At 48.0% G+C, this 24,525-nt stretch overlaps 1 protein-coding gene across 1 annotated transcript in view; it reads left to right on the top strand.

Annotated features, from left to right (window-relative positions):
* Positions 1 to 24,525, top strand: part of DNAH9 (dynein axonemal heavy chain 9) — a 332,337-nt gene that overhangs the window by 223,928 nt on the left and 83,884 nt on the right. Inside the window, exons 50-52 of the mRNA XM_039231630.1 lie at positions 11,578 to 12,003; positions 19,797 to 19,916; positions 22,625 to 22,813. Coding sequence (XP_039087561.1) covers positions 11,578 to 12,003; positions 19,797 to 19,916; positions 22,625 to 22,813 — 735 coding nt within the window. The remainder of the gene's footprint in view (positions 1 to 11,577; positions 12,004 to 19,796; positions 19,917 to 22,624; positions 22,814 to 24,525) is intronic.

Here is a 24,525-nt window from a genome sequence, read left to right as displayed (position 1 = left end):
TCATCAGGACGAAACGAGGTCAAGTACGAAGCGGAGCTAACAGACGGTAGCCACTCAGTCAATGCTGGCTCTTGATGTCGTCGTCACCTGCGTCATCCCTTCTGTTTGTTCAAAACTGGAAATAAAGTGAATGCCCGTAAATACTTCCGGGCTAATTAGTTGGCTGGTTAGTTAGCTGGTTGGTTGTTGGTGGAAATAAACGTAAAGGCAGAGCTCGTGGAAGTGATGAGATACGATATTGGAAATAGCACTGGGTTTGAAAGTCTCAACACCTCTTTGCCACACAGAACATGAAACTCATTTTTAATGAGTGCTTACTATGTGCCAGGCAAGATGACAGGTGCTTTCCTCCAGCCGGCTACAGAGCCTGGCACACGTCCCTGAGGTTCTTGACCCCTTGCTTTCTCTTCTGTGTTACATACAAAGGGACGGATACAAATTAATGAGCTCCTTATGTCACACTCCTGTCTAATGTGTCAGCAAATTCTATCAATTCTGCCTTCAAATATGTCCAGAATTCAAATGCTTCCTATCAGCTCTACGGCTACACGCTGCTCCAAGCCACCGTCCTCTGTTACCCGGACTATTGCAGTAGCCTGTCAGCTGGCGTCTCTGTTTCCACCCTTGCTCCAATTTTGTTTTTGCCCTTTACAGCTACTGACTAAGCTTTTTTTTAAAACAGCAGTTTGACCACATCATCCCTCTGTTCAGAATGTTCCGTTGGCTTCCATCATATTCGGAATAAAATCCAAAGTGGCCCGGGAGACCTTACAGTTTTTCCCAGTTCCTTTTTCTGCTATGCCAGTTACTACTCTTCCTCTTGTCCCTCTGACCGCCCCCCCCCACACACACACTCTCATCCTGTTGTATCTCAGACATTCCCAGCACAATTCTACCCCAGGGCCTTTGAACAAGCACTCAACTCTATGTGAAATGCTCTTCCTACATGAACCCCCATGCCTACCTCTTTCAGGTATTTGCCCAAAAGTTACCTTCGCAGGAAACAAATAATAAAAGCACTTACCAAATTCAGGGGGAAAAAATTCGGGATATACAAGATGGAAAATATAACCCAAGGTGAACAAGATTTAAAACCATAGTCATGTCCTAATCATTACTGAACATGAACTTAGCTAAAAAGTTGATATAACCGTAATAATTAGGAAGGAAAGGAGGGCGGTAAAAATCGCTAAATACTCCCACTCCAAGGAGGAAGTCACTTGCTAGCATCTAAAATGAAAACAAGAGAAAACATGTTCTGTATCGATACGGAGTGGAATCTAGAAGAAACGATGGAAGAAAGTGCAAGCCATGGCTTCTGGAGACTGGAGTCGGAGTATACCAGTGCTGTGTTTCGTTCTAAGCTTTATAGCTCTAGCAGAGTTTGCAAACTCTGTGCACGTATTACATGAGCAGAAAGGAACTAAAATTCCAGCGGCTTGAGCACAGCTGGGGACGTGGCTAACTGGCTGGCGGGGCAAGAACTCGGGAGAAGAAAGCCCATGAGGCCAGGTCTGTAAAGAAGAGCATTTTACTGGACGGAGCAGGAGGGAGAAAAGACCATCCCAGCAAGGGGTGGTGTTTGCATAGACAGAGCAGCACGCGAGGCTGCGGTGTGTCTGATCCGTGGTGCACAGGTGGGCGCCTCGGGACGTGGCTTGTTGATGAGTCTCTAAAGGTGGGCTGACGAGATCGTTAACAGCCCGTGGTGTCACTAAGATGTTCAACTGTGGCCCAGTGTTTACAATCCACGGGCTGTGGGATGCAGGACTGAGTCTCAGACAGCACTTTCTTGTGTGTGTGTGTGTGTGTGTGTGTGTGTGTGTGTGTGTTCCAAAGTATTTATGTATGTATGTATGTATTTATTACAAATAGTTTATTGTCAAGTTAGTTTCCATATAACACCCAGTGCGCACCCCCACAAGTGCCCTCCTCCATGCCCATCACCCCCTCACACACACACCCCCATCAGTCCTCAGTTTGTTCTCAGCATTCAAGAGTCTCTCATGGTTTGCCTCTCTCCCTCTCCCCCACAGTCTCCCCCCTTCTTCTCCCACACGGTCCTCTGTTAAGTTCCTCCTAATCCTCCTATATGTGCAAATATATGGTATTTGACCTTCTCTGCCTGACTTATTTCGCTCAGCATAACACCCTCAAGGTCCATCCATGGCCAGATTTCATTGTTTCTCATTGCCATGTAGTATTCCATCATATAGATAAACCACATCTTCTTGATCCATTCGTCCATTGATGGACACTTAGGCTCTTTCCATGATCTGGCTATTGTTGAGAGTGCTGCTGTGAACATTGGGGTACATGTGCCCCTATGCATCTGCACCCCCGTATCCCTTGGGTAAATTCCTAGCAGTGCTATTGCTGGGTCCTAGGGGAGTTCTATTGTTAATTTTTGAGGAACCTCCACACTGTTTTCCAGAGGGGCTGCACCAGTTTACATTCCCACCAACAGTGTAGGAGGGTGCCCGTTTCTCCACATCCTCGCCAGCATCTAGAGTTCTCTGATTTGCTCATTTTAGCCACTCTGACTGGCGTGAGGTGGTATCTCAGTGTGGTTTTGATTTGTATTTCCCTGATGAGGAGGGATGCTGAGCATCGTTTCATGTGTCTGTTGGCCATCTGGATGTCCTCTTTGGAGAAGTGTCTGTTCATATCTTCTGCCCATTTCTTCACTGGGTTGTTTGTTTTTCAGGTCTGGAGTTTGGTAAAAATGTTTTTCTTTCTTTATTTCGAGAGAGTGTGCATAAGCAGGGAGGGGCAGAGAGAGGGAGAGAGCAAATCTGAAGCAGGATCCGGGCCATCAGCGCAAAGCCCGACATGGGGCTTGAACTCACGAACTGCAAGCTCATGACCTGAACCGAAATCAAGAGCCAGGCACTTAACTGACTGGGTCACCCAGGGTCCGGAGACAGCATTTTTTTTTAACTGACATATAATTGACATAGAACGATACTCGTTTCAGGCGCATAACATAATAATTCGGTGTTTGAATGTATTGCAAAATGGTCACTGGTCAATGTAGCTCATATCCATCACCACGCATAGATTTCTGTGTGTGTGATGAGAACGTTCGTGATTTCCTCTCTTTTCAAGTACATGGCACGGTACCATTAACTCCAGTCACTGTGCCGCAGATGACGTCCCCGGGACTTGTTTCCCTTAGAACTGAAGTTGTACCTTTTGACTCCCTTTGCCCATGTCGCCCGCCCCCACACCACCCTTCCTGCCCCCACAACTTCTCCCCACTCCCGCCTGATGGAGTAGAATTTATAGATCAGCCTGTACACCATGTAACGCGGGCGTTATCGCATCGTGAGCCCAAGGGCCCCTGGGGGGTCCTCAAACTCTCTGCATTCCCGGGACTCTGGCATTTAATGACCACCTCCCCATCTTATCATTTTCAAAGTTAACACTAAATCTTTAGTTAATACATAAAGAACACGTGTAAATCAGAGCCCGGTAGTAAGTCTCTGCACACTTTAAGTCTCTGCTTTGGCAGTTTTATTTCACTTTTATCGCTAAACTGAAATAAATCCAGTGTAACTTCTCCTTCCTCAGTTGAGGAATGGTTTCACTTCTCAATTTTATGGCCTTTCCGGCCTCCCCCGCCTCCCCCGCTTCCCCCTTGCAAAGTTACTTAGAATTTTTGGTTTGTTTCCTGTGTGTTTTTTACAGTGAACTTATTTCCTGTGTTGTATAAATAACCTATAATGCCTTTCCCATTATTAAAAATTGTCCAAATAACATAGAATATACAGGGTAGAATATAAAGTCACCCTCTTTTTCACCCCAACCCTGTTTTTTTCCCAAGAGAACTCCTGTAATAATGTGGCATATCCATTCCAGCAATTTTTCCATGCATTTTATAAAATATGTCATGTATATATATATATATATATTTTTTTTTTTTTTGAGAGACAGTGTGAGTGGGAGAGGGTTAGAGAGAGAGACAGACAGAGAATCCAAAGCAGGCTCCAGGCTCTGAGCTATCAGCACAGAGCCCGATGCGGGGCTCGAACCCATGAACCATGAGGTCATGACCTGAGCCGAAGTAAGAAGCTTAACCTACTGAGCCACCCAGGTGCCCCGCAAATATGTCCTATTTTAAATATAAATGGATAATGCCAGCTTGCTTTGCCTCGTGAAGTGAGACCACCTCATACCAGTACATACATTGAGGCTTGAATACTTCATAGGATTCCATGCTCTAATTATACCCCCCTTTTTTTTTTTTTTAGCTATTTGTCCATTGTTGCATGCTTAAGTTTCTTTTTTTCTCCAATGCAGATATCCTCATGCATAAATATTTATTGCATATGCCGCTGTTTCTCTGGGCCAATGAGACGATTGTTTGATACAACATGGCGGACTTACATAATGCCTCTTCCATCCTGGAGATACTCACATCCTAATCTCAGGACCCTGTGAATTTTGCTCCCTATGGCACGGGTGACTTTTTGTAGGCATGATCGAGTCAAGGTTCTTGAGGTGGGGAGGGTATCCAGGGGGGCCCCAAGTGCAATGTGATTGATGGCTGAAGCAGCCTAGGGGACAAAGTGGAGGGGATATGAGCCAAGGGATGAGGCCAACCTTCTAGAAGCCAGAAGAAGCACATAACAGAGTCTCCCCTACAGCCTCCAGGGGGAACGGTCCCTACCACCCCCTGGCAACACCTTGCCCTGAGGATTTCTCACCTCCACAGCTGTGAGCTAAGACCTCCATGCTGTGTAAAGTGTCTAACTTTGTGTGAATTTGTTACAGAAGCAATAAGAAACTCATGTCAACAATATGCTCTTTTTCTGTATAAATAATGACCAGTAACTAACACAGTTGTTCCTGTCTATAGTTGTGAATACCGCCTTTCCTATGTCCTTGCCAATCTTCGACATTTCCGATCACTTTAACTTTTCTGAATAAGAAAGCAAACTTTTTTTTTTTCATTTCTTTTTAATTATAGATGTTTTCGTTCTAAGGAGACCTGGACATCTTTTCCGATATTTAGATTTCTTCTTTTGCTCATTACTTGTTCAGACTGTCGTTTTTCATTTTCTTACAAGAGAGCTCCCCCTTTTATTATTGAAATTACGGTTATTTTAATGTTTTATTTATTTACTTTTGAGAGAGAGCAAGAGAGAGCAAGCAAGGGAGGGCAGAGAGAGAGAGAGGGAGACACAGAATCCGAAGCAGCTCCAGGTTCTGTGCTGTCAGCACAGAGCCCGACGTGGGGCTCGAACTCCCAAACCGTGAGATGGTGACCTGAGCCGAGATCAAGAGTTGAATGCTTAACCGACTGAGCCACCCAGGCACCCTATTAAATTAAAAAAGAAATTTAATATAAATTTTTACTGTTAATCCCTTGGTATATATATTATACATTTTTTCCTCCTTAGCATTTGTCTTTTCAGTTAATGTTAGCAAGTAGATTACAAAAAGCAGCTTTTATAATCAAATAATTTGGAAAATTCTAGAGTTACCAAGTTGAACTGACTTTTTTCCTATGGGACTTTTTAAGGCCTGTGCTATGGGATAATCCTGGTACTAAAAGCGATAGAGCATGAGAAAATAAAACCTCAGATTACCCTAATTATGAATAGTGGTGTAAGATACATATATACTAATATATATACATATATATATATATTTTTTTTATATATATATAAAATACTAGTAAATTTCCTGTGTCACCAACTCACAAGTTTTCCCTGTTAAGATTATTCACCTAACCACACCCAGCCCTAGATCAAAGACGAAAATCTTTGGCCATCTTGGGAAATGTCAAAACAAGATTTAACACTATTCAACAGCCATTCCTTATTAAAGCTCTCAGGGTAAACTAAAAGGTAGAAGTGACAAGTTAGAGGGATATTTTAGAACACACCTAAAGGGGTCTTACACATCTACAACATTTTAAGAAGTGGGAACTCGGGAGTTGCCTGGAGTGGCTCAGTTGGTTAAGCATCCAACTTCAGCTCAGGTCATGATTTTATTCCATGAGTTCGAGCCCCACATCAGGCTCTCTGTGCTGATAGCTCGGAGCCTGGAGCCTGTTTGGATTCTGTGTCTCCCTGTCTCTGCCCCTCCCCAGCTTGTGCTCTGTCTCTCAAATAAAGATTTAAGAAATAAAAGGTGGAAACTCGGTGGCGGGGTGGGGGGAGCGCACCTGGGTGGCTCAGTCGGTTAAGCGTCCAACTCTTGATTTCAGCTCAGGGTCACGATCTCAGTCAGGATCCAAATTATTTGATTATAAAAGCTACTTTTATAACAGCTTTAAAAAAAACCTCTCAGTAAAGTAAGATTGAATGGATACTTGGATATTTAGCTAACCGGTGGCAGTCAATCCTAATCCAAGGACAAAACGTTCTATCCAATGGTAGATCGTGAAAGGCGTTCCCATTAAGATAGAAAAAGCATAATAATGAAACCCCTTCACTGTTATATCAAAAACAAAGTTGTCCTAGAATTTCTAACCAGTGCAGCAATAAATGAAAAATAATCATCATGTGAATGTTGTAAAATACCTGCCATAAAAAAAAAAATAATGAAAAGGGAAGAGTTAAGGGCCCATTACAAAATAATTTGCAGAAATTTATGGCTTTTCTAATATCAGCAGTAGCCAATTGGAAAATATGATATTTTATTTTATTTTTTTTAATATTTTTTAATTTATTTCTAGGAGAGAGAGAGAGACAGCGTGAGCAGGGGAGGGTCAGAGAGAGAGGGAGACACAGACTCGGAAACAGGCTCCAGGCTCCGAGCTGGCCGTCAGCACAGAGCCCGACACGGGGCTCGAACCCACGAACCGTGAGATCATGACCTAAGCAAAAGTCGGACGCTTAACCTACTAAGCCACCCAGGCGCCCCGAAAATATGATATTTTAAAATAGTGACCTATGGGGCGCCTGGGTGGCTCAGTCAGTTAAGTGACCGGGGAGGCTGGCCTGGGTTACATCAGTGACCCTCGCTGGCCTCCATCTTCCAGGCCTCTTTGGCCCAGGTGAGCACCCAGCAGGGGGTGCCCGCAGGGAGGGAGGGAGATGAAGGTGTCCACTCCTTTGGTCCCAGACTGCCCTCAGCTGAAGATTATGCCCCTGACAGGTTCCTCCCCCACCAATTTTCTCCCTCCCCCCTCCCTCTTCTTCCCGCCTCTCCCCCTCCCCTTCCCCTCCCCATGCTCCCCCAACCCCCTTCCAGAGTCTTCCAACCCCAGTTTCCAGGGATGGAAACAGAGCCAGCCCCAGAATCAGTACCACCCCAGGGTCAGGCACTCTCTCTGAACTTTCTTCACTGGATCATTTTCTAAATAGTCCTTTCCTTAGTTTCCCTCAAATTAGCCAATGTGTTGTATCATCTTTTCGCTTGCAGGGACCCTAACTAATATGATCATCAAAAATAAAACGATAAACAGCCCAGCAGAAATGTTAAGGAAAGGTTAATACCAAACAATTAACAACACAAGGAACTCAAATTGCTTAAAAACATGAAAGATGTTTAGCATCGCTAGTAAATACGTATTTGCACATAAGTGAATTAAATCAACGTTATACGTTATACTGTTTGCAGCCTGTCAAAATAAAACAAGATTTTTTTCCTTTTCAATAATGTTACCAGGCACCTGGGTGGTTCAGTCCATTAAGCGTCTGACTCTTGGCTTCCGCTCAAGTCATGATCTCACGGTTCATGGGTTCGAGCCCCACGTCGGGCTCTGTGCTGACAGCTCAGAGCCTGGAGCCTGTTTCGGATTCTGTGTCTCCTTCTCTCTCTGACCCTCCCCTGCTCATGCTGTCTCTCTCTCAGAAATAAATAAAAAAAAAAAAATTAAAAATTTTAAAAAAAAACACTGATAACTGGAATCGGAATTTCTGGAAAAGCTAATACTATGTACACAGAACACTAAAAATGTGCCCTGCCCTTTGGCCCAGCAAGTCTACTCCTAAAGAGCTAATTTAAGCGTTTCACAAAGACATATGTAGAAAAATGTCCACGAAAGCATTATCCATACATTAGCCCTAATTTTTTTTTTTTTTTTTGTAAGCACTTTCTCACCATCCCAGACCTCAGAGATGAGCCTCTTTGTGTTGCTTGTCTTCCCACCTGAGTGAGCCCCCACTGACTTTGCCTTTCTCGTGTACGGCTACATCCCCGTTTGCCAAACACGTGAAGATGCACACATCAGCCACTTGTTCCGACTTCTAGCCCTACTGCGAGCCCAGGCCCTGTTCTCGGCATACGTGACGCATCTGTGAACACAGGTCCCTCCCTGCCCCTGTGAGGATGATACACTAGCACAGGTGAGGGGTGAGGGACGTCATTACGTCAAGCATAATGACAGCGTTATTCATACAGCGTATCGGAATGTGGCAGACACCGCGGAACAGAGGAAAATGTCGCACAGACTAAGGGAGAGCACCGGGGCAGCTGGGGAGGAGGGGGATCGGAGGCGGGAGGTTGCAGTTTTATTTTTTTTATTTTATTTTTATTTTAATTTTTTTAATGTTTTATTTATTTCTAGGGGAGAGAGAGAGAGAGACAGCTTGAGCAGGGGAGGGTCAGAGAGAGAGGGAGTCACAGACTGAAACAGGCTCCAGGCTCTGAGCTGGCAGTCAGCATGGAACCCGACGCGGGGCTCGAACCCACGAACCATGAGATCATGACCTAAGCGAAAGTCGGACGCTCAACCAACTAAGCCACCCAGGCTCCCCGGGAGGTTGCAGTTTTAAAGGTGATCTGGGCAGGCCTCCTTGAGAAGGAGAAGCTTGAGTCAGAACTTGGAGAAGAGCAAATTCAGGAGTCAGATACCTGGGAAGAGCAGTCAAGGTCAAGGCAGCAGCGAGAACAGCAGCCCCGTGGCAGGAGGGGTGGAGAAAGCCAGAGCGCCCCGCGCCTCGTGTTTGCTCGCTCATAACCTTGCCTGCCTTCTGAGAAATCTTTCTTTCCATCCTGTGTTCCTGTTAGTGGACCCCTCTCTGCCTCCTTGGCTACAGGAGCTCCGCCTCACTAAACAAGGTCTTTCCCCCAGGACGTTTTTATTGTGACTTTCACTGGAGCAAAAGTCCCCCTTCCCTTCTGGTTGGGAAGTGATGGCTGTGACCTTGAAGCTGCCAACACCCATTCATTCCCTGAGGGTGTTCGACACACGTGTTGGTGAACACCTACTGTGTGCCAGTTTCTGTTCCCGGCATTTTGGGGCTAAAGTGGTTAATGATGAAGTTTTGGGGTGATGGGGGGTTCTTGGGATCTGAGCCAACCACCAAGAAAGAATTCTTGAGGACGTCTTTGGTGCAATATGGTGATTGTATTCAAGCACGGAGACAGGACTTGTGGGCAGGGAGAGCTGCATGGGGCCGTGATGGGTGACTCATTATATACTCTCAGGTTGGGATGGCGTCAGGGATACGGTAAATCCCTAAGGCATTTTGGAAGCAAGGTTTGGGGGGGGGGGGCGGGCTAGCTGTTGCTTGGGAAATGACGCTTATTATTGTTAAGTAAAACCTGTCATGAGACCCTTCAGATGCATATCAGGGGCCTTAAGCCTGGGGTATGATTGCCAGCATATGTCCTGGGGCAGCTGAGATAAAGGAAGTTGATTTACAGGGTCCTTGAGGTTGGTATAAGGTTCAGCTAAGGTTCTCTTTTGCCCCCAGCAAAGTGTCATCATCAAGGCAGCTGAGCTCCTAGAGGAAGGTCACTGTCTATTTCAAGGACTTGTCTCTGGGCTGTAGGCAGTAAGGGAATTTGGGCTTTCATTTGCCTGAGTTTTCCATGTCACCATGGCGAGCACTTAAATCCATTCCTTTGTTCTTGGGGAGCCAGGAGCATCCAAGGACCATCACACAGATCCCTCCCACCTGGGGGGGGGGGTATTGTGCCAGCCTGTATTTTGCCCTCAGCTTGCCCCAAGCGCCCTCATCAGTTAGCAAGACAGATGGTGTCCATGTTCTCTGGAAGGAGAGGAATATGGAGATCCAATAAGGACAAAGGTGTGATCATGTCTAGTTGCCACCCAGGTGCCCCTATGCTTTCTGACTCTGGCCTCTCCCCCCAGCGGAGGCCACCAGGACAGGAGTGCCCCCGTGACACCCACACGCGTGTTGTCATTCATCCTGCCCCCGACAGGTTTTCAGGACCAAATGTGGAAATAATTGCAAAAGCCAGGGTGTCTGGGAGCTCAGTCGATTGAGCGTCTGACTTTGGCTCAGGTCGTGATCTCACCGTTCATGAGTTCGAGCCCCGCGTCGGGCTCTGTGCTGACAGCTCGGAGCCTGCAGCCTGCTTCGGATTCTGCGTCTCCCTCTCTCTTTCCGCCTCTCCCTCGCTCATGCTCTGTCTCTCTCAAAAATAAATAAACGTTAAAAAAAAATTTTTTTTTTAAATATTTTATTTCTAGGAGAGAGAGAGAGACAGCGTGAGTAGGGGAGGGTCAGAGAGAGAGAGAGGGAGTCACAGACTGAAACAGGCTCCAGGCTCTGAGCTGGCAGTCTGCACAGAGCCCGACGCGGGGCTCGAACCCACGAACCGCGAGATCATGACCTAAGCGAAAGTCGGACGCTTAACCGACTAAGCCACCCAGGCGCCCCCCAAAATTTTTTTTTTTAAAGAAAATAATTGCAAGAGCAAATGGAGCTTCTTTCCAGAGGCTTCTGTCAGGAAGGTGCTAGAAATATTCCCCCCTTCACTTGTAGATTCCCAGGCCCAAGAGCACCCCCAAATTAATTGGACACAGGGGACCTAATCTTCAAAATCAAGATTTTTTTCCCCCACTTACAAAATCGGCCCCCACAGCAAGCACTTTGGAGGTCATAAGCTTCTCATTGACGGTCATGCAGACCGTAAGTCAACATCATGCGCTTTTACGAAGGTTTCACTTGCAAATTAGCTGGGCCGTCTGCTCCCAGTTTACAGATGGAAACACAGAGGCCTGGAGAGCTGAAGTGACAGCTCGCCAAGACCAACCCTTCCGGTCGTATCTTCCCAGGGCAAGTTCACAGTCGGGGCAGAGGACAAACCCGCGTGGGGGCAGAGGCGGTGACTGCTCAGGCTGTGCCCAGCCTTCGGCCCGATTTCCTTCCTGGCAGAAAATGTCACTTTACTATCAGGAGAGTCAAGCATAGGAGAACAAGCCGATGGAACAAAGCAGTCTAATTAAAGGGAAAAAGAAATCGGTTGGGTTACAGCGCTGGTTCTCTTCCATCCAAGATGGAAATGAATTTATAATAACCTTATCTTTTATTCAGGGCAGGATACCTGTTTCAGGGTACGTCGGCCTCCTTCACTTTTTCCGTCGAATGTGAAATAATTGTGCATCTCTAATGGGCCGCGAGTCCGTTTAAGAGCCGCACACACAGAGCCGAGTCCCAGCCAGCCATTCAGGAAGCCTGGTGCCACCAGAGATCAGCTTTCGGTTCCATTTGATGAGTCACGACATTTAACATTCAGAGGCCTCAGCAGGCTTCAAAGCAGCTTTTTCAGATTGATCACCGTGTAGCCCCCACTCTATTAGCGGCCGAGGACAAAGAAAGCTCCTTGGTTTTTCTTTTCTCTAACAACGTCCCCCTCTCTCCCCAGACCAACCTGACGGAGCTGAAGTCCTTCGGCGCCCCGCCCCTGGCAGTCAGCAATGTCACGGCTGCGGTGATGACCCTCATCGCCCCCAAGGGCAAGGTGCCCAAGGACCGGAGCTGGAAGGCCGCGAAGGTCAGCATGGCCAAAGTGGACGCTTTCCTGGACTCGCTGGTCAACTTCGACAAAGAAAACATTCACGAGAACTGCCTCAAGGCCATCAGGCCGTATCTGCAGGACCCAGGGTTCAACCCCGAGCTCGTGGCCACCAAATCGTACGCGGCGGCGGGCCTCTGCTCCTGGGTCATCAACATCGTGAAGTTCTACGAGGTGTTCTGCGACGTGGAACCCAAGCGCCAGGCGTTGGCCAGAGCCACGTCGGACCTCACGGCCGCCCAGGAGAAGCTGGCAGCCATAAAAGCCAAAATCGCTGTAAGTGAGGCCAGAGCTCCCCCAACCCCCCAACCCTGCTGGGCACCCCCATTGCCCAGCACCTAAGTGTCCTGATTTTTTTTTTTAACGTTTGTTTATTTTTGACAGAGAGCACAAGGGAGGGTCAGAAAGAGAGGGAGACACAGAATCTGAACCAGGCTCCACATTGTCAGCAGTGAGCCCGACACGGGGCTTGAACTCACCATCCACGAGATCATGACCTGAGCCAAAGTCGGACGCTTAACCGACTGAGCCACCCAGGCACCCCCTAAGTGTCCTGATTTTTCAATAGGGGTGAAATTTTTTGTTTCGCAAATAATGTGTAGTCTATGCGAGACAGATCATCAGACCGTTGGTTTTTAGGTTACCTATTCCCTAGAGCTTGGAAAAGCATCATTTGGGCGGGTAGTCCCTTGACCATAAATATAAAACTGTGTGAGTTGTTAGCTCCTATTAACCTCTTGTTGATGTTTTGATTACAACTGCTGCTCTCAGGATTGGGGGTTGGGGTACTCTTGGATTGACAACCTGTTTGAGAGAGATTTCCCCTTGAACTTCACCTTTGCCCTTAAAATGGATACCACCGAAGCGGAGGTAGAAATCAGAGTCCCGCAGGATGGCAGAGCCATTGGAAACCAATCCAGGCTGTCCCCTTTACGGATGTGTGACCTTTAGAAAGGCCTTTAAAATGCCCAGTTAATGGGCGCCTGGGTGACTCAGTTGGTTAAAAGTCCAACTCTTGGTTTCGGCTCAGGTCACGATCTTAGGGTTCGTGGATCCGAGCCCCACGTAGGACTCTTGCGGTAACAGCCTAGAGCCTGCTTGGGATTCTCTCTCTCTGCCTCTCCTCTGCTTGCCCCCCACCCCAAAATAAACTTAAAAAAAAAAAAATGCCCAAACTTAAGTTTCCTGAAGTAAAAAGGACACAGTAATGTCCCGCGTCATGAGATTGCGTCATGAGATCACAGTGAGGACCAAAGGAGAGCGTGTGCACAGAGTCCATGGGACCACCCCCTGGGGCCAAGGCCGAGGCGCAGCCGTGGTCACAACTTCTATTGCTGCACCACCACTCCTACTCTCTCTCCTTCTCCTTCCACTCCCTGTGTTCTCTCACGTGTGTGCCCCAGTGCTGGTGATCGGTCACTCCCATGGTCAAGTTCAATCCACAACCCTTGCTGGATGCTTCACGTCCTCACGTGCCTTCCAGGCCAATAAGATTCTTTTTTTTTTTTTTAATGTTTTTATTTATTTCTGAGAGAGAGAGAGAGAGAAACAGCGTGAGCAGGGGAGAGTCAGAGAGAGAGGGAGACACAGAATCCGAAACAAGCTCCAGGCTCTGAGCTGGCTGTCAGCACAGAGCCCGACGTGGGGCTCGAACCCACGAACAGGGAGATCATGACCTGAGCCAAAGTCGGATGCTCAACCGACTGAGCCCCCCAGGCGCCCCAAGGCCGGTAAGATTCTTGCGGCAAACGTGTCGGGATGTTAAGAAAGCGTTTTACAGACTGTGATAAGTAAGATCGCAGACATGCCGCCTGCTTCACGTGACACGGGTTTGTTGACCGCTAGATTAAATTTTATGGCTCAAGGGCCAGTCCCCAGATCCGTGCGACCAGTCTCCCTCTAAAGAAAAGACGCTTCGGCAAAGCAGCTAATCTCCCTTATGTTTGCTTTACAAATCCACATGTTGTGGGCCAGGCTACTCAAAGCAGGTGATAGATAACCGCCGTGACATTGGCCCTTCTTCAAAGAACACATAACACCCTAACGTCCCCATGACTGAGGTTTAAGGGAGAAAATCCTCCTGACAATTTTCGTGCTCTGCAGCGTCTCCCAGAAAAGTGTTGCTAGAAACTGCACTTTGAAAGATTCTTTACTCAAGTTATTTAAACTAAAGGAACATTTGGTGCAGAGGGAATGTTTGCAAAATGTTTATACGTCTTCAGTAGCCAACATTCGTGTGACGGGCCCACTCAACGTGTGAAAGCGGCAAGCAGATCTTTCAAATCCTTGGCTACCTTAGGAAGGCGCTGCTCTTCTGCCAAAATATTTTTTTGGGAAAAAATGTATTTTTGCTTATAACAACCTCCTCTCCATCCACATGCCTGTGAGCTTCCCAAGAGTTTGAAAACTCCCCCAGTGATGACAGAGGTGATGGGCTGACATCTACCCCTAACAGGAAGGGCCACACCGGGCAACGGAATTCTTCCCTATGTGCCACTGTGACCATGGGCAGGTTTCTCTGGTCCCCAAGCCTTATTTTTAGGATTTTAGGATAATTCCAGGCAAAGAATGTTATATTCAGGATACAGGTAAAAAAATTTTTCCACACAGATTACATAAATAGTTGTAGTTATTATCTGGTAGGTATATTTAAAAAAAAATTTTTTTAACATTTATTTATTTTTGAGAAAGAGATAGAGCTCCATCAGGGGACTGCCAGAAAGAGAGAGGGAGACACAGATTCTGAAGCAGGCTTCAGGATCCGAGCTGTCAGCACAGAGTCTGACACGGGGCTTGAACTCACAAACCTTGAGATCATGACCTGAGCCTGTAGTTGGATGTTTAACTGACTGAGCCACCCAAATACCCCTGAGGGTTATATTTTGGATAGGTTTTCGTTATTGGCATTTTCTTTTTTTCTATAATGAGCATATACTAATGTTATAATTTATAAAAATAATGGTAATAAGGGACGCCTGGGTGGCTCAGTCTGGTGAGCGTCTGACTCCGGCTCAGGTCATGATCTCGCGGTTGGTTCATGAGTTCCAGCCCTGCGTCAGGCTCTGTGCTGACAGCCGGGAGCCTGGAGCTTGTTTCAGATTCTGTGTCTCCCTCTCTCTCTGCCCTTCCCCTGCTCGCACTCTGTCTCTCTCTCAAACATAAATAAACGTTTAAAAAATAATTTTAAAAAATCAACAGGAGATCATTGTAAAAATCTGATTTCTGGCCAGATTTAATGTAAGCAGATGATTCCCAGATATCTAATGAACTGACCTTGGAATTGAATAGCGCCTTGCCATCCAATCCAGTTTGGTTATAGTCCCTGCCAGTGCTCTGCCCCCCAACACCTCCCCCACCTCCTCCCCTCAGCACACCCCCCCCTCCCCGGCCCAATGCTAGAGTCATCTGACCAGCTTACATCTTCTTCCTGGCCTCCGCTCATCTGAACTTCTGACTTCCGCCCGTGTGCTGTGCTGAGATTTCTGTTTCTTGATGGACCCTTATGCAGGCAGTTGACATTCCATTCCACTAGATAAGGCCCTAAGATGTTCATCCCCCTCTTCTCGGCGATATCATCATGACAACTTCTTTTTTTTTTTTAAATGTTTATTTATTTCTAGGAGACAGAGAGAGAGACAGCGTGAGCAGGGGAGGGTCAGAGAGAGAGGGAGTCACAGACTGAAACAGGCTCCAGGCTCTGAGCTGGCAGTCAGCACAGAGCCCGACGCGGGGCTCGAACCCACGAACCATGAGATCATGACCTAAGCGAAAGTTGGACGCTTAACCAACTAAGCCACCCAGACACCCCTCATCATGACAACTTCTTTTGGTTGACGTGACCTTTGTTCCTTGCTCTCTCACGTAGAGGCAGCTTCCTAGGAACCCTCAGTTTTCAAGATAAAATTATTAGCCTTTCTGTCAGCTCTTCGCCTGACCTCCTCCTTACGAACTTCCGCTATCATTACTGATTGTGACTTTTGCTTTTGAATCACCAAGACCGCAAATACCTTCATTCTGTTCTAGAACCAAAAATTAAGGGTCCCATGCTCTGTTCTCTGACTGATGGGAAAAGTTGAAAAATCAGCAAACTCCATTTACATTCCTATAAACCTAACTATATTGTTCATAGCAGATCTGATACATTAGAGTTATATTTCCTTTTTAAAATAGAAACTGTCTTGGGGCGCCTGGGTGGCTCAGTCAGTTAAGCAGCCGACTTCGGCTCAAGTCATGATCTCGCGGTCTGTGGGTTCGAGCCCCGCGTCAGGCTCTGTGCTGACAGCTCAGAGCCTGGAGCCTGTTTCAGATTCTGTCTCCCTCTCTCTCTGACCCTCCCCTGCTCATACTCTGTCTCTCTCTCTCAACAATAAATAAAAAAGCGTTAAAAAAAAAAGTTAAAAAATAAAATAGAAATTGTCATTTATTATTAGCAACAACCACAAAATGCTATGTGAGCTAATAAATTCTGAAAATGTGAAGGATATACAATGAACATACAAAAATCGCTATTTCTATACATAAGCATTGACTGATCCAAAAAGGAGATAAGGAAAGCAGTTCTTTTTGGGGCGCGTGGGTGGTTCAGGTGGTTAAGCGTCCAACTTCGGCTCAGGTCATGATCTCGTGGTTCGTGAGTTCAAATCCCACATCGGGCTCTGTGCTGACAGCTCAGAGCCTGGAGCTGATTTTTTTTTTTGAGGATAGCTGACATACAGTGTTATGTGATTTTCAAGTGTACAACATAGTGATCAGACAGGTTTACATATTCCCTTCTGTTCTCATGACTTACTCATTTCATGACTGGAAGCCTGTATCTCCCACTCCCCTTCATGCTTTTTGCCCATCCCCTACCTCCCTTCTGGCAACCTCCACTTTGTTCTCTATATTTTATAGGTCTGATTCTGCCTGTTTAAAACAATTCTATTTTTAATACATTTCCTTTTTTATTACAATCTTTTACCCTCCCTCCAGAGTTTCTACTTGCCTTTATTTTTTTTCTCTACCATTAGTTCCTTTTATATACCCTCAGTTACTCTTTTTAAAGTTTACTTTTTATTTTGAGAGAGCGCAAGTAAGGAAGGGGTGGGGAGGGGGGAGAAAGAATCTCAAGCAGGATCTACACCTTGCACAGAACCCAACAGAAGGCTTGATCTCATGACTGCAACATCATGACCTGAGCCCAGATCAAGAGTCAGAAACTTAACCGACTGAGCCACCCAGGGACCTCTAGCCTCAACTACTCCCAAAATCTCCATCCAATCCAGTATTCTCTCAAGTCCATTTTTACTCCCAAAACCTTTCTCTCATGTCCCTCTCTCCAAACCTCAATCAGTGTTGGAGAGTAAACACATTCACTGCTTTCTTGAGTTGGTTCCAAGGACTTCTAGACCCCCCGCCTTCTCCTTGCTTGATTTCTTCTCTTGTTTGCCGTCGCTCCTTCGTAAGTGACTTTCTCAGAAACGTTAACTCAGAGGTATATTTTCTGAAGGGTCCCAGTCTAGTAATGCCTCTCTTGGCTTTTAAACTGACCTGACAATTTTGCTGAGTATTGAATTCTGATGTTAATTTTCTCCTTCTTACAACCCTAAAAGCTTTATCCCTTTCTTTGGTGAGAAGTCTGATGAACACTCAGGGTTCCATTCCTTTGCCAGTGCACTGTGTTTCGACCTTTCTGGAAGACTTTCCATTTTTCTCTTTATTCTTGGTGTCTGAAACTTCATCTGGGTGTGCTTAGCTGCCGTTCTTTTTTAATTCATCGTGCTTGGCACAGGGAGACTTCTTTTCCTTCTCTCCAGAAAATTCTTTTATTTCTTTGGTAATCTCCCTTCTGTTTCCTTTTTGATCTTATTTTCCGGAAGGCGTGTTTGTTGGATGTTGCACCTTCTGATGAGTCCTCTGTTTTCTGTCAGTCACTTTGTTTTCTTATTCTTTCTAAATTTCCTCAAATTCGTCTCTTAACTCTTCCCTTGAATTAAAAACAATTTTTAATTATTTTTAAATATTTTTTTAAAGATTTTTATTTTTTAAGGTTTATTTTTGAGATCTATAAATAGAGACAGAGTGTAAGCAGGGGAGGGGCAGAGAGAGAAGGAGACACAGAATCTGAAGCAAGCTTCAGGCTCTGAACTGTCAGCACAGAGCCTGACGCAGGGCTTGAACCCACGAACGGTGAGATCACGACCTGAGCCGAAGTCGGATGCTTAACCGACTGGGCCACCCAGGCGCCCCTAATGTTTGTTTATTTTTGAGAGGCAGAGTGTGAGTGGGAGAGGGACAGAGAGAGAGAGAGGGAAACACAGAATCCGAAGCAGCTCCAGGCTCTGAGCTGTCAGCACAGAGCCCGACACAGGGCTTGAACCCACGAACTGTAAGATCATGACCTCGGCTGAAGTCGGACTCTCAGAGCCACACAGGGCCCCCTTCCCTTGAATTTATTATTTTTTTTACATCAACAATAATAATAATTTCCGCAATCGTTTTTGTGTTCTCTGTTCCTTTCACTAGAATCCTTTTCTTGTTTTATGAATGAGACATCTTGAATCGTCCTAAGAAACTCATCATGAAGATTCTAGGCTTTCTTGTGCTTTTTGTGGCTGATGTTACCTCTTGTCTCAGGCTGTTGTTTTTATTTCCCTCTTGTTCACCTTAATCCAGGCTTCCTCAAATGTCTTTTTGTCCTTGTGCATTCTATAAGGGCTCAAAAGCTGGACATAGCTGTGTAGGCAAAGGCAGAGCTGGCTCGCTGGAAGAATTTGTTTTGAGGATCAGTTGCGTTCTCTTGGATACATCCCAGATGCCACAGTGTGGTGTCCTCTCTGCCACTGTTGAGTCTCCTGCCGGTGACATGGATGCCTGCTGGCATTGGACACTGGATATGAGGGTGGAGATGGGGATAGAGGATCCGTAAGCTTCCAATGAACCCTTTGGCTTTCAGCATCCCACTCCATCATACCTGATCATCGTTCCAAATCCCCAGTGCCTAGCCCCTGTTGTGAACTGAGGCCCCCTCTGTGCTTAGCTTCCTGTGCCCTGCTCTGGCACTTTCTACTCCTCTGTGAGTCGAGTCTGCCATAAATATATTGGAATCCCTCACTCTCCAGTGACCCTCACTAGTTGCTTAGTGTTAAGGACTTAGGACATTTTCGATTGTTTCATGATTATTTTGGAGCAAGCCTCCGAAAGAGGAGGAAGTCAATGGGTGTGGCTGGTCTGCTGTCGTTAATCGGACGGCTCACCGCCTGCTTTCACACTGATTGGCTGTATAAACTTGGCCCTTGATTGCTTTCTCTCGTGTGACTCGGTAATGGCCGCAAAGGCAGCCCAAATCCATTAGGGAGTAGATCTGAGACATGCTTCGAAGGATGTGCCCGGCGTCCCTGTGTCTTTGTGCATGCAGATCTGTATTCCGGGGGCAGCACTAGCTATGCGCTTCGATTCTAAATTCTGGATCCATTTAGAAAACCTTAAAACCGTGTCTTTTTACAAAACGTTCCTCTACGTCAGGATCATTGGAGAGAATCAATGAGGTTAAGCCAAAGTGAACTGTGCTCCCACAACCTCAGACAAGGGCAAGGCTTAGACTGCAGACAGCCCGAGCCCAAACCACAGACCGGCTGCCCCAGATGCGGTGTGCCTCCCTCCTGGACCCCCGGGACCCTTCTGACCATTTTCCGGCCACCCCAGTCTTTGGTGCACTTTGGCTTTGAACAGCAGCTGTTGCCTTCTTTGCCAGGCTCCTGCAACCCATTTTCCCCCACGACCACGAGAGACAGGTTTATGCACCCCCCTCCCCCCGTCTTCTCACTCCTCTTGACCCTGTGCCAGTGACAGAGTGGGGAAACTCAGCCCCCTCACTTGGGTCAGGACCGATCTGGACTTCCGCCGGGACTCCCCCTGAGATCACCCCTAACTTGCCTTCCTTTCTTTCTCTGCCCCGCCGTCCCTGGTCCCTTTAATCTTGCCCCAGGGGGGCCTTCCTTAAAAATCACCAATCCATGCATCTGTCTCAGCATCACTAGGGGCCAGTCAGGCCGGAATTACTGATGGACCTCATGTTCCTTCCTCAACAGCACCTTAATGAAAACCTGGCCAAACTCACGGCCAAGTTCGAGAAAGCCACGGCAGAAAAACTCAGATGTCAGCAGGAAGCCGAAGCGACCGCAAGCACCATCTCCCTTGCAGATCGCCTGGTGAGTGAGTGTGAGCCTCAGCAGCCGGAGCCTTAATTACGTGAGCCGAGCTTGTCCAGTGCCGCAGGGGTGCAAAGTAGATGAGCACGGCTTCGTGCTGCTTTGACTTGGGGTGGGGGGGGGGGGTGTTGAAATGGGCTGGAATGCAGGGACTAGATCCGAGAAGTGTGAACACACACCCTGGTCTGCTCAAAATAGTTTTCCAGGGCGCCTGGGGGGCTCGATCAGTTGAATGTCTGACTCTTGATTTCAGCTCAGGTCATGATCTCATGATTCGTGGGATTAAGCTCCACGTTGGGCTCCTCACTGGGCTTGGAGCCAGCTTCAGATTCTCTCTCTCTTTCTCCCTCTGCATCTCTCCCCCATATGCTCTCTCTCTCTGTCTAAAATCAAATTTTTAAAAATTTAAAAAAAAAAAAAAGAGTTTTCCTACAGAGATATTTGGGAGGATGGGAGTCCTTGACCTATCAGACAGCCGGTGGCTCGTGACGTGCTGATGTCCACGTCTGCGCGTCAGCTGGAGGAAGCGGTCCAGGACAGAGCTAGCTGTGTGACAGGCAAGCTGCAGAGCTCTGACCTGTGTAACATCTGATAATAAGTGTTTGAACAGGATGAGGAGTTGAGACAGAAGCAGAAGAGACTGAGAGCTCTTAGCCCTGAGTGTTTCTGAGCGTGACCTTGCCCACACGCACGTGCGCACAGTCACACACGTGCACACGGGCTCCAGCCTCCCTACGGAAATAAATCCGAGGGTCACAGCACGGTGCCTGTTTTCTGGGCATCTAACAAACTACCCCCAAAACTTAGTAGTTTAGCACAGTAACCATTTCATTGTCTCTCGCAGGTTTGTGGGCGGGAATCTGGGTGCGTTTTAGCCGGTGGGATCTCTGCCCTGTGAGGTGCCTCCTGGGGCCCCTCAGCGCTCTTCCGCCACGGGCTGGCTGCTTTGCCACATGCGCCTTGACAAGGAGCCCCTGGAACGTCTGTCCAGCTGGGTACTTAGTCTTACATGGAGACCCAGGGCCCCAAGAGCAAGTGCTCCAAGAGACAAAGTAGAAGGCCCCAGTCCCTTAATAAGGACAATGCAGCATCACCTCCGCTGCGTTCTGTCGGTCACAGTGGTCGCAGGTTCAGGGAGGAGGCATGTAGACACCAGCTCTTGATGAGAAGGGCGTCAGAGAATTCATAGCCTTTTTAAATCCCCCCGCGGCTTAGATATTTCCTCATAAATCAGCTTCGATCCTGCAAAGCAGCATCCTCTGGGTGTCATTTCTCTTCAACAGAGAGCCTTTACGGCACCTTTCTCTCCAGAGGTGGAACCAATACCGTTTTTACGTTTATTCCAGCCGCCGTCTGTTTACAGAACAGAACCACATCTTCTAGTTTAGGGAGACACAGGTCACAGCCATGACCAAAGTGAGCCATGCTTCTGGGAAGAAAGGCATGTGTGTGGTTGTCTGTTATACCTGCTTTTTTTTTTTTTTCCGAGAGACAGAGAGAGAGAGAGAGAGAGAGAGACAGCATGAGCAGGGGAGGGTCAGGGAGAGAGGGGTCAGAATCGGAAGCAGGCTCCAGGCCCTGGGCTGGTTGTCAGCACAGAGCCCGACGTGGGGCTCGAACCCACAAACCATGAGATCGTGACCTGAGCCGAAGTCGGACACTTAACCGACTGAGCCACCCAGGCGCCCCTGTAATACCTGCTTTTGAGTAGCTTTGGGATGATGGTTTTAACTGAATGATTCAGGTTAGAGACTGCTCTTCTGCAAGAGGTAGTCCAGACCTCCCAGCTGGCCTGGCTCCTATTCCGCTTTCTGTCTGGCTTCTGGAATTTAGCACAGTCTTCTCGGCCTGGCCGGGGCATTTTCTGAATTGATCATCTTGGGAGGCAGGCAGGGCGTTCAGGCTCTGAAGCCAACCCTGTCTCTGCTGACCTAGAGGTTCCTGTGAGGTACTTCCACTTTCTGGTCTTTATCCATGTCCCCTAAAAACTGGCCACGGGAATGGTTGGGGTGCCAAATCCCCAAGGTCTCTTCCAGCTGTGACGTTCTCTGATGCCATCTCTCAAGGAAGGAAAAAGGGTCAGTCATAACACAGACTTGGCTCTACCAGATGCCTAATGTAGAAAGGAGGCCCCTCCTTCCCAGAGAGGGGAGCGCCTTACCAAAGCGGGGCTGGCTGAGTCAGAATGTGTTGCGCCATCTTGGTACCCTCACGCACCGCCGTGTTTTAGTACTGCTAACTCTGGGCCTTCATTACCATGTTTGTGTCCCCACCCACTGTGAATTATTTATAGTACATGAGATTGATTTTATCTCTTTTCCTCTCCCCAGCATTTGGAGAGGAGAGGGGAGAGGCACGTAATATCCTAGTATGTTCTGGAGCCCAGGCATTGTGCTAAGTGATTAACGGACACGGCCCTATTTAACTTTCTCCACAGCCCTTCAAGCTGGGCGGTGTTTGTCTCCCTCTCTGGGAAGCCCCGTTCACACACTGTACTCCATCCACAGCCCAAGTAACATCCAGCACAGAGCAGAGGCTTGTTCCCCGAAACGTGTGAATCCTCATGGGTCACGAGAGCCACCTGAACGATGTTCGTAGACTTCTGGCCCCAGACGGGCACCGTGTGTTCTGTGTGACTCAGTCCCAGGGTCTGTAGGCAGCCTGTGGGGTGACGCGTCATCTCTCCGCTCTGCTCTCTCAAACTGTAGGTGAGGGGGCTCGCCTCGGAGAATGTGAGGTGGGCAGAGGCCGTGCACAACTTCAGACAACAGGAGAGCAAACTCTGTGGAGACGTCCTTCTGACCACAGCTTTCGTGTCGTACCTCGGCTTCTTCACCAGGCGATACCGGCAGAGCCTCGTGGACGGGACCTGGCGACCCTACCTGAGCCAGCTGAGAGTATGTCCAGCCCGGGTTTCTCCTGGCCAGGCCAGCCGTGGCTGCCAGGGAGCTCACCCGGCCCTAAGATCTTCTAGCTCTTTCCTGCATGCCTCCACCACTAGCGCCCGAGCGCCCCCTAGTGGTCCCTGGGGCCTGGGGGGGAGACACATGCAGCCGTGTCCCCCAGCATTGCCCTGCCTTGCCATCCACTGCCCTCTGGGCTACCAAGGAACAACATCTCTCCCCTTAATTGGGCTCTCCACGGGCACTCTGGTCCACGGCCCTGCAGGCCGTCTCGAAATTGCAAAACCCAGAAAGGGTCCCCAGAAACCGTCTGACTTCCCTCCACTGCCCCTGTTCTTGAGCCAAACGGCAGCCCCGCAACGGGGCCGGGGTTCCTTGTCCATGTCTGCACTGCATCTTGTCACCGGGCCCCAGGGGTGCGCAGTCTGGGCCCGTGGCTCACGGTCCCCCTTAAGTAAACACCTCCGCCTCCTGTCGTGTGACGTCGGCTTGTCCTCCCAGCTCCCAGCCCTTCCCTCTCTACTGAGATGATGACGCGGGGAAATGCCGGTCCCTGATCGAAAGGGGTTCTGGAGCTAATAGTCAGAATAAGCCCTAATCCCGCCCACTTTCCCATGACTCGTAGTCTTCAGCCCACAAATGTTCACCGAGGAGTCGGCGTGCATGTCCTCCCTCAAGACCAGGTTGCCCGCAGGAAGGTCCCAGTCCGGTGGAGTAGGTTTGCGAAAACTGGCTGCGGTAAGAGTCAGCCAGACGGTTCACCATATGCAGGCAGAGTTAAATTTCAGGCTGCAGCTGTAGGCGGATCCCCAGAGCATAAAACCCGTGTGGTCTAGTGATGGTTGGTTGCCCAGATCAGCTCCCACAATCTCGTTCATTTGATAATTTGTTGGATAGCGGTTTAAAAACTGTTACAGAAATCTGTACGTACATACACACCTACGTACTATTATGGTACTTAGGAAACAACAATGAAGCTCTTGTTGATCTCAAACACCGTGGGAAAGGAAATTATTTCTTTAAGTTTATTTTGTGAGAGAAACAGAGAGAGCGAGCAGAGGAGGGGCAGAGAGAGAGGGAGACACAGAATCCCAAGCAGACTCCGTGCTGCTGGCACAGAGCCCGACGTGGGGCTCGATCCCGCCAACCGTGAGATCGTGACCTGAGCCGAGACCGAGACTCGGACGCTTCATTGACTGAGCCACCCAGGCGCCCCCGGAAAGGAAATTATCAAGAGAGCAGTCTTTAACTGAGCTCAGTGGCAGCTTAATGGGGATTTTTCTGGCTTGGTTTGGGGTTTTTGAGCCCCTTTGGTGGTCTGCACGGAAAATATGAGAATGTTTTTCATGTATAAAATGGTCTTGAAATACATTTCTGATCCCCAGGGTAAGGATTTCCTGGGGAGACCTTCCTTTCCAGGCTTGTTGGATGGTTTAGTACCTGCTGTCCGCAGCCTTCGTGGGTGAGATTAAAGGAAAGGGGAGGGAGGGGCGCCTGGGTGGCTTAGTCGGTTGGGCGTCCGACTTTCGCTTGGGTCGTGGTCTCGCGGTTCGTGGGTTCGGGCCCCGCGTCGGGCTCTGTGCTGACTGCCAGCTCGGAGCCTGGAGCCTGTTTCAGTCTGTGGCTCCCTCTCTGTCTGACCCTCCCCTGCTCACGCTGTCTCTCTCTCTCTCCTAGAAATAGATTTAAAAAAAAAAAAAAAAAAG

The sequence above is a fragment of the Hyaena hyaena genome, unplaced genomic scaffold (assembly GCF_003009895.1).
Source record: "Hyaena hyaena isolate Hyena2069 unplaced genomic scaffold, ASM300989v1 scaffold_58, whole genome shotgun sequence".
NCBI lineage: Eukaryota > Metazoa > Chordata > Mammalia > Carnivora > Hyaenidae > Hyaena > Hyaena hyaena.
This window is presented reverse-complemented; position numbering and strand designations above follow the sequence as displayed.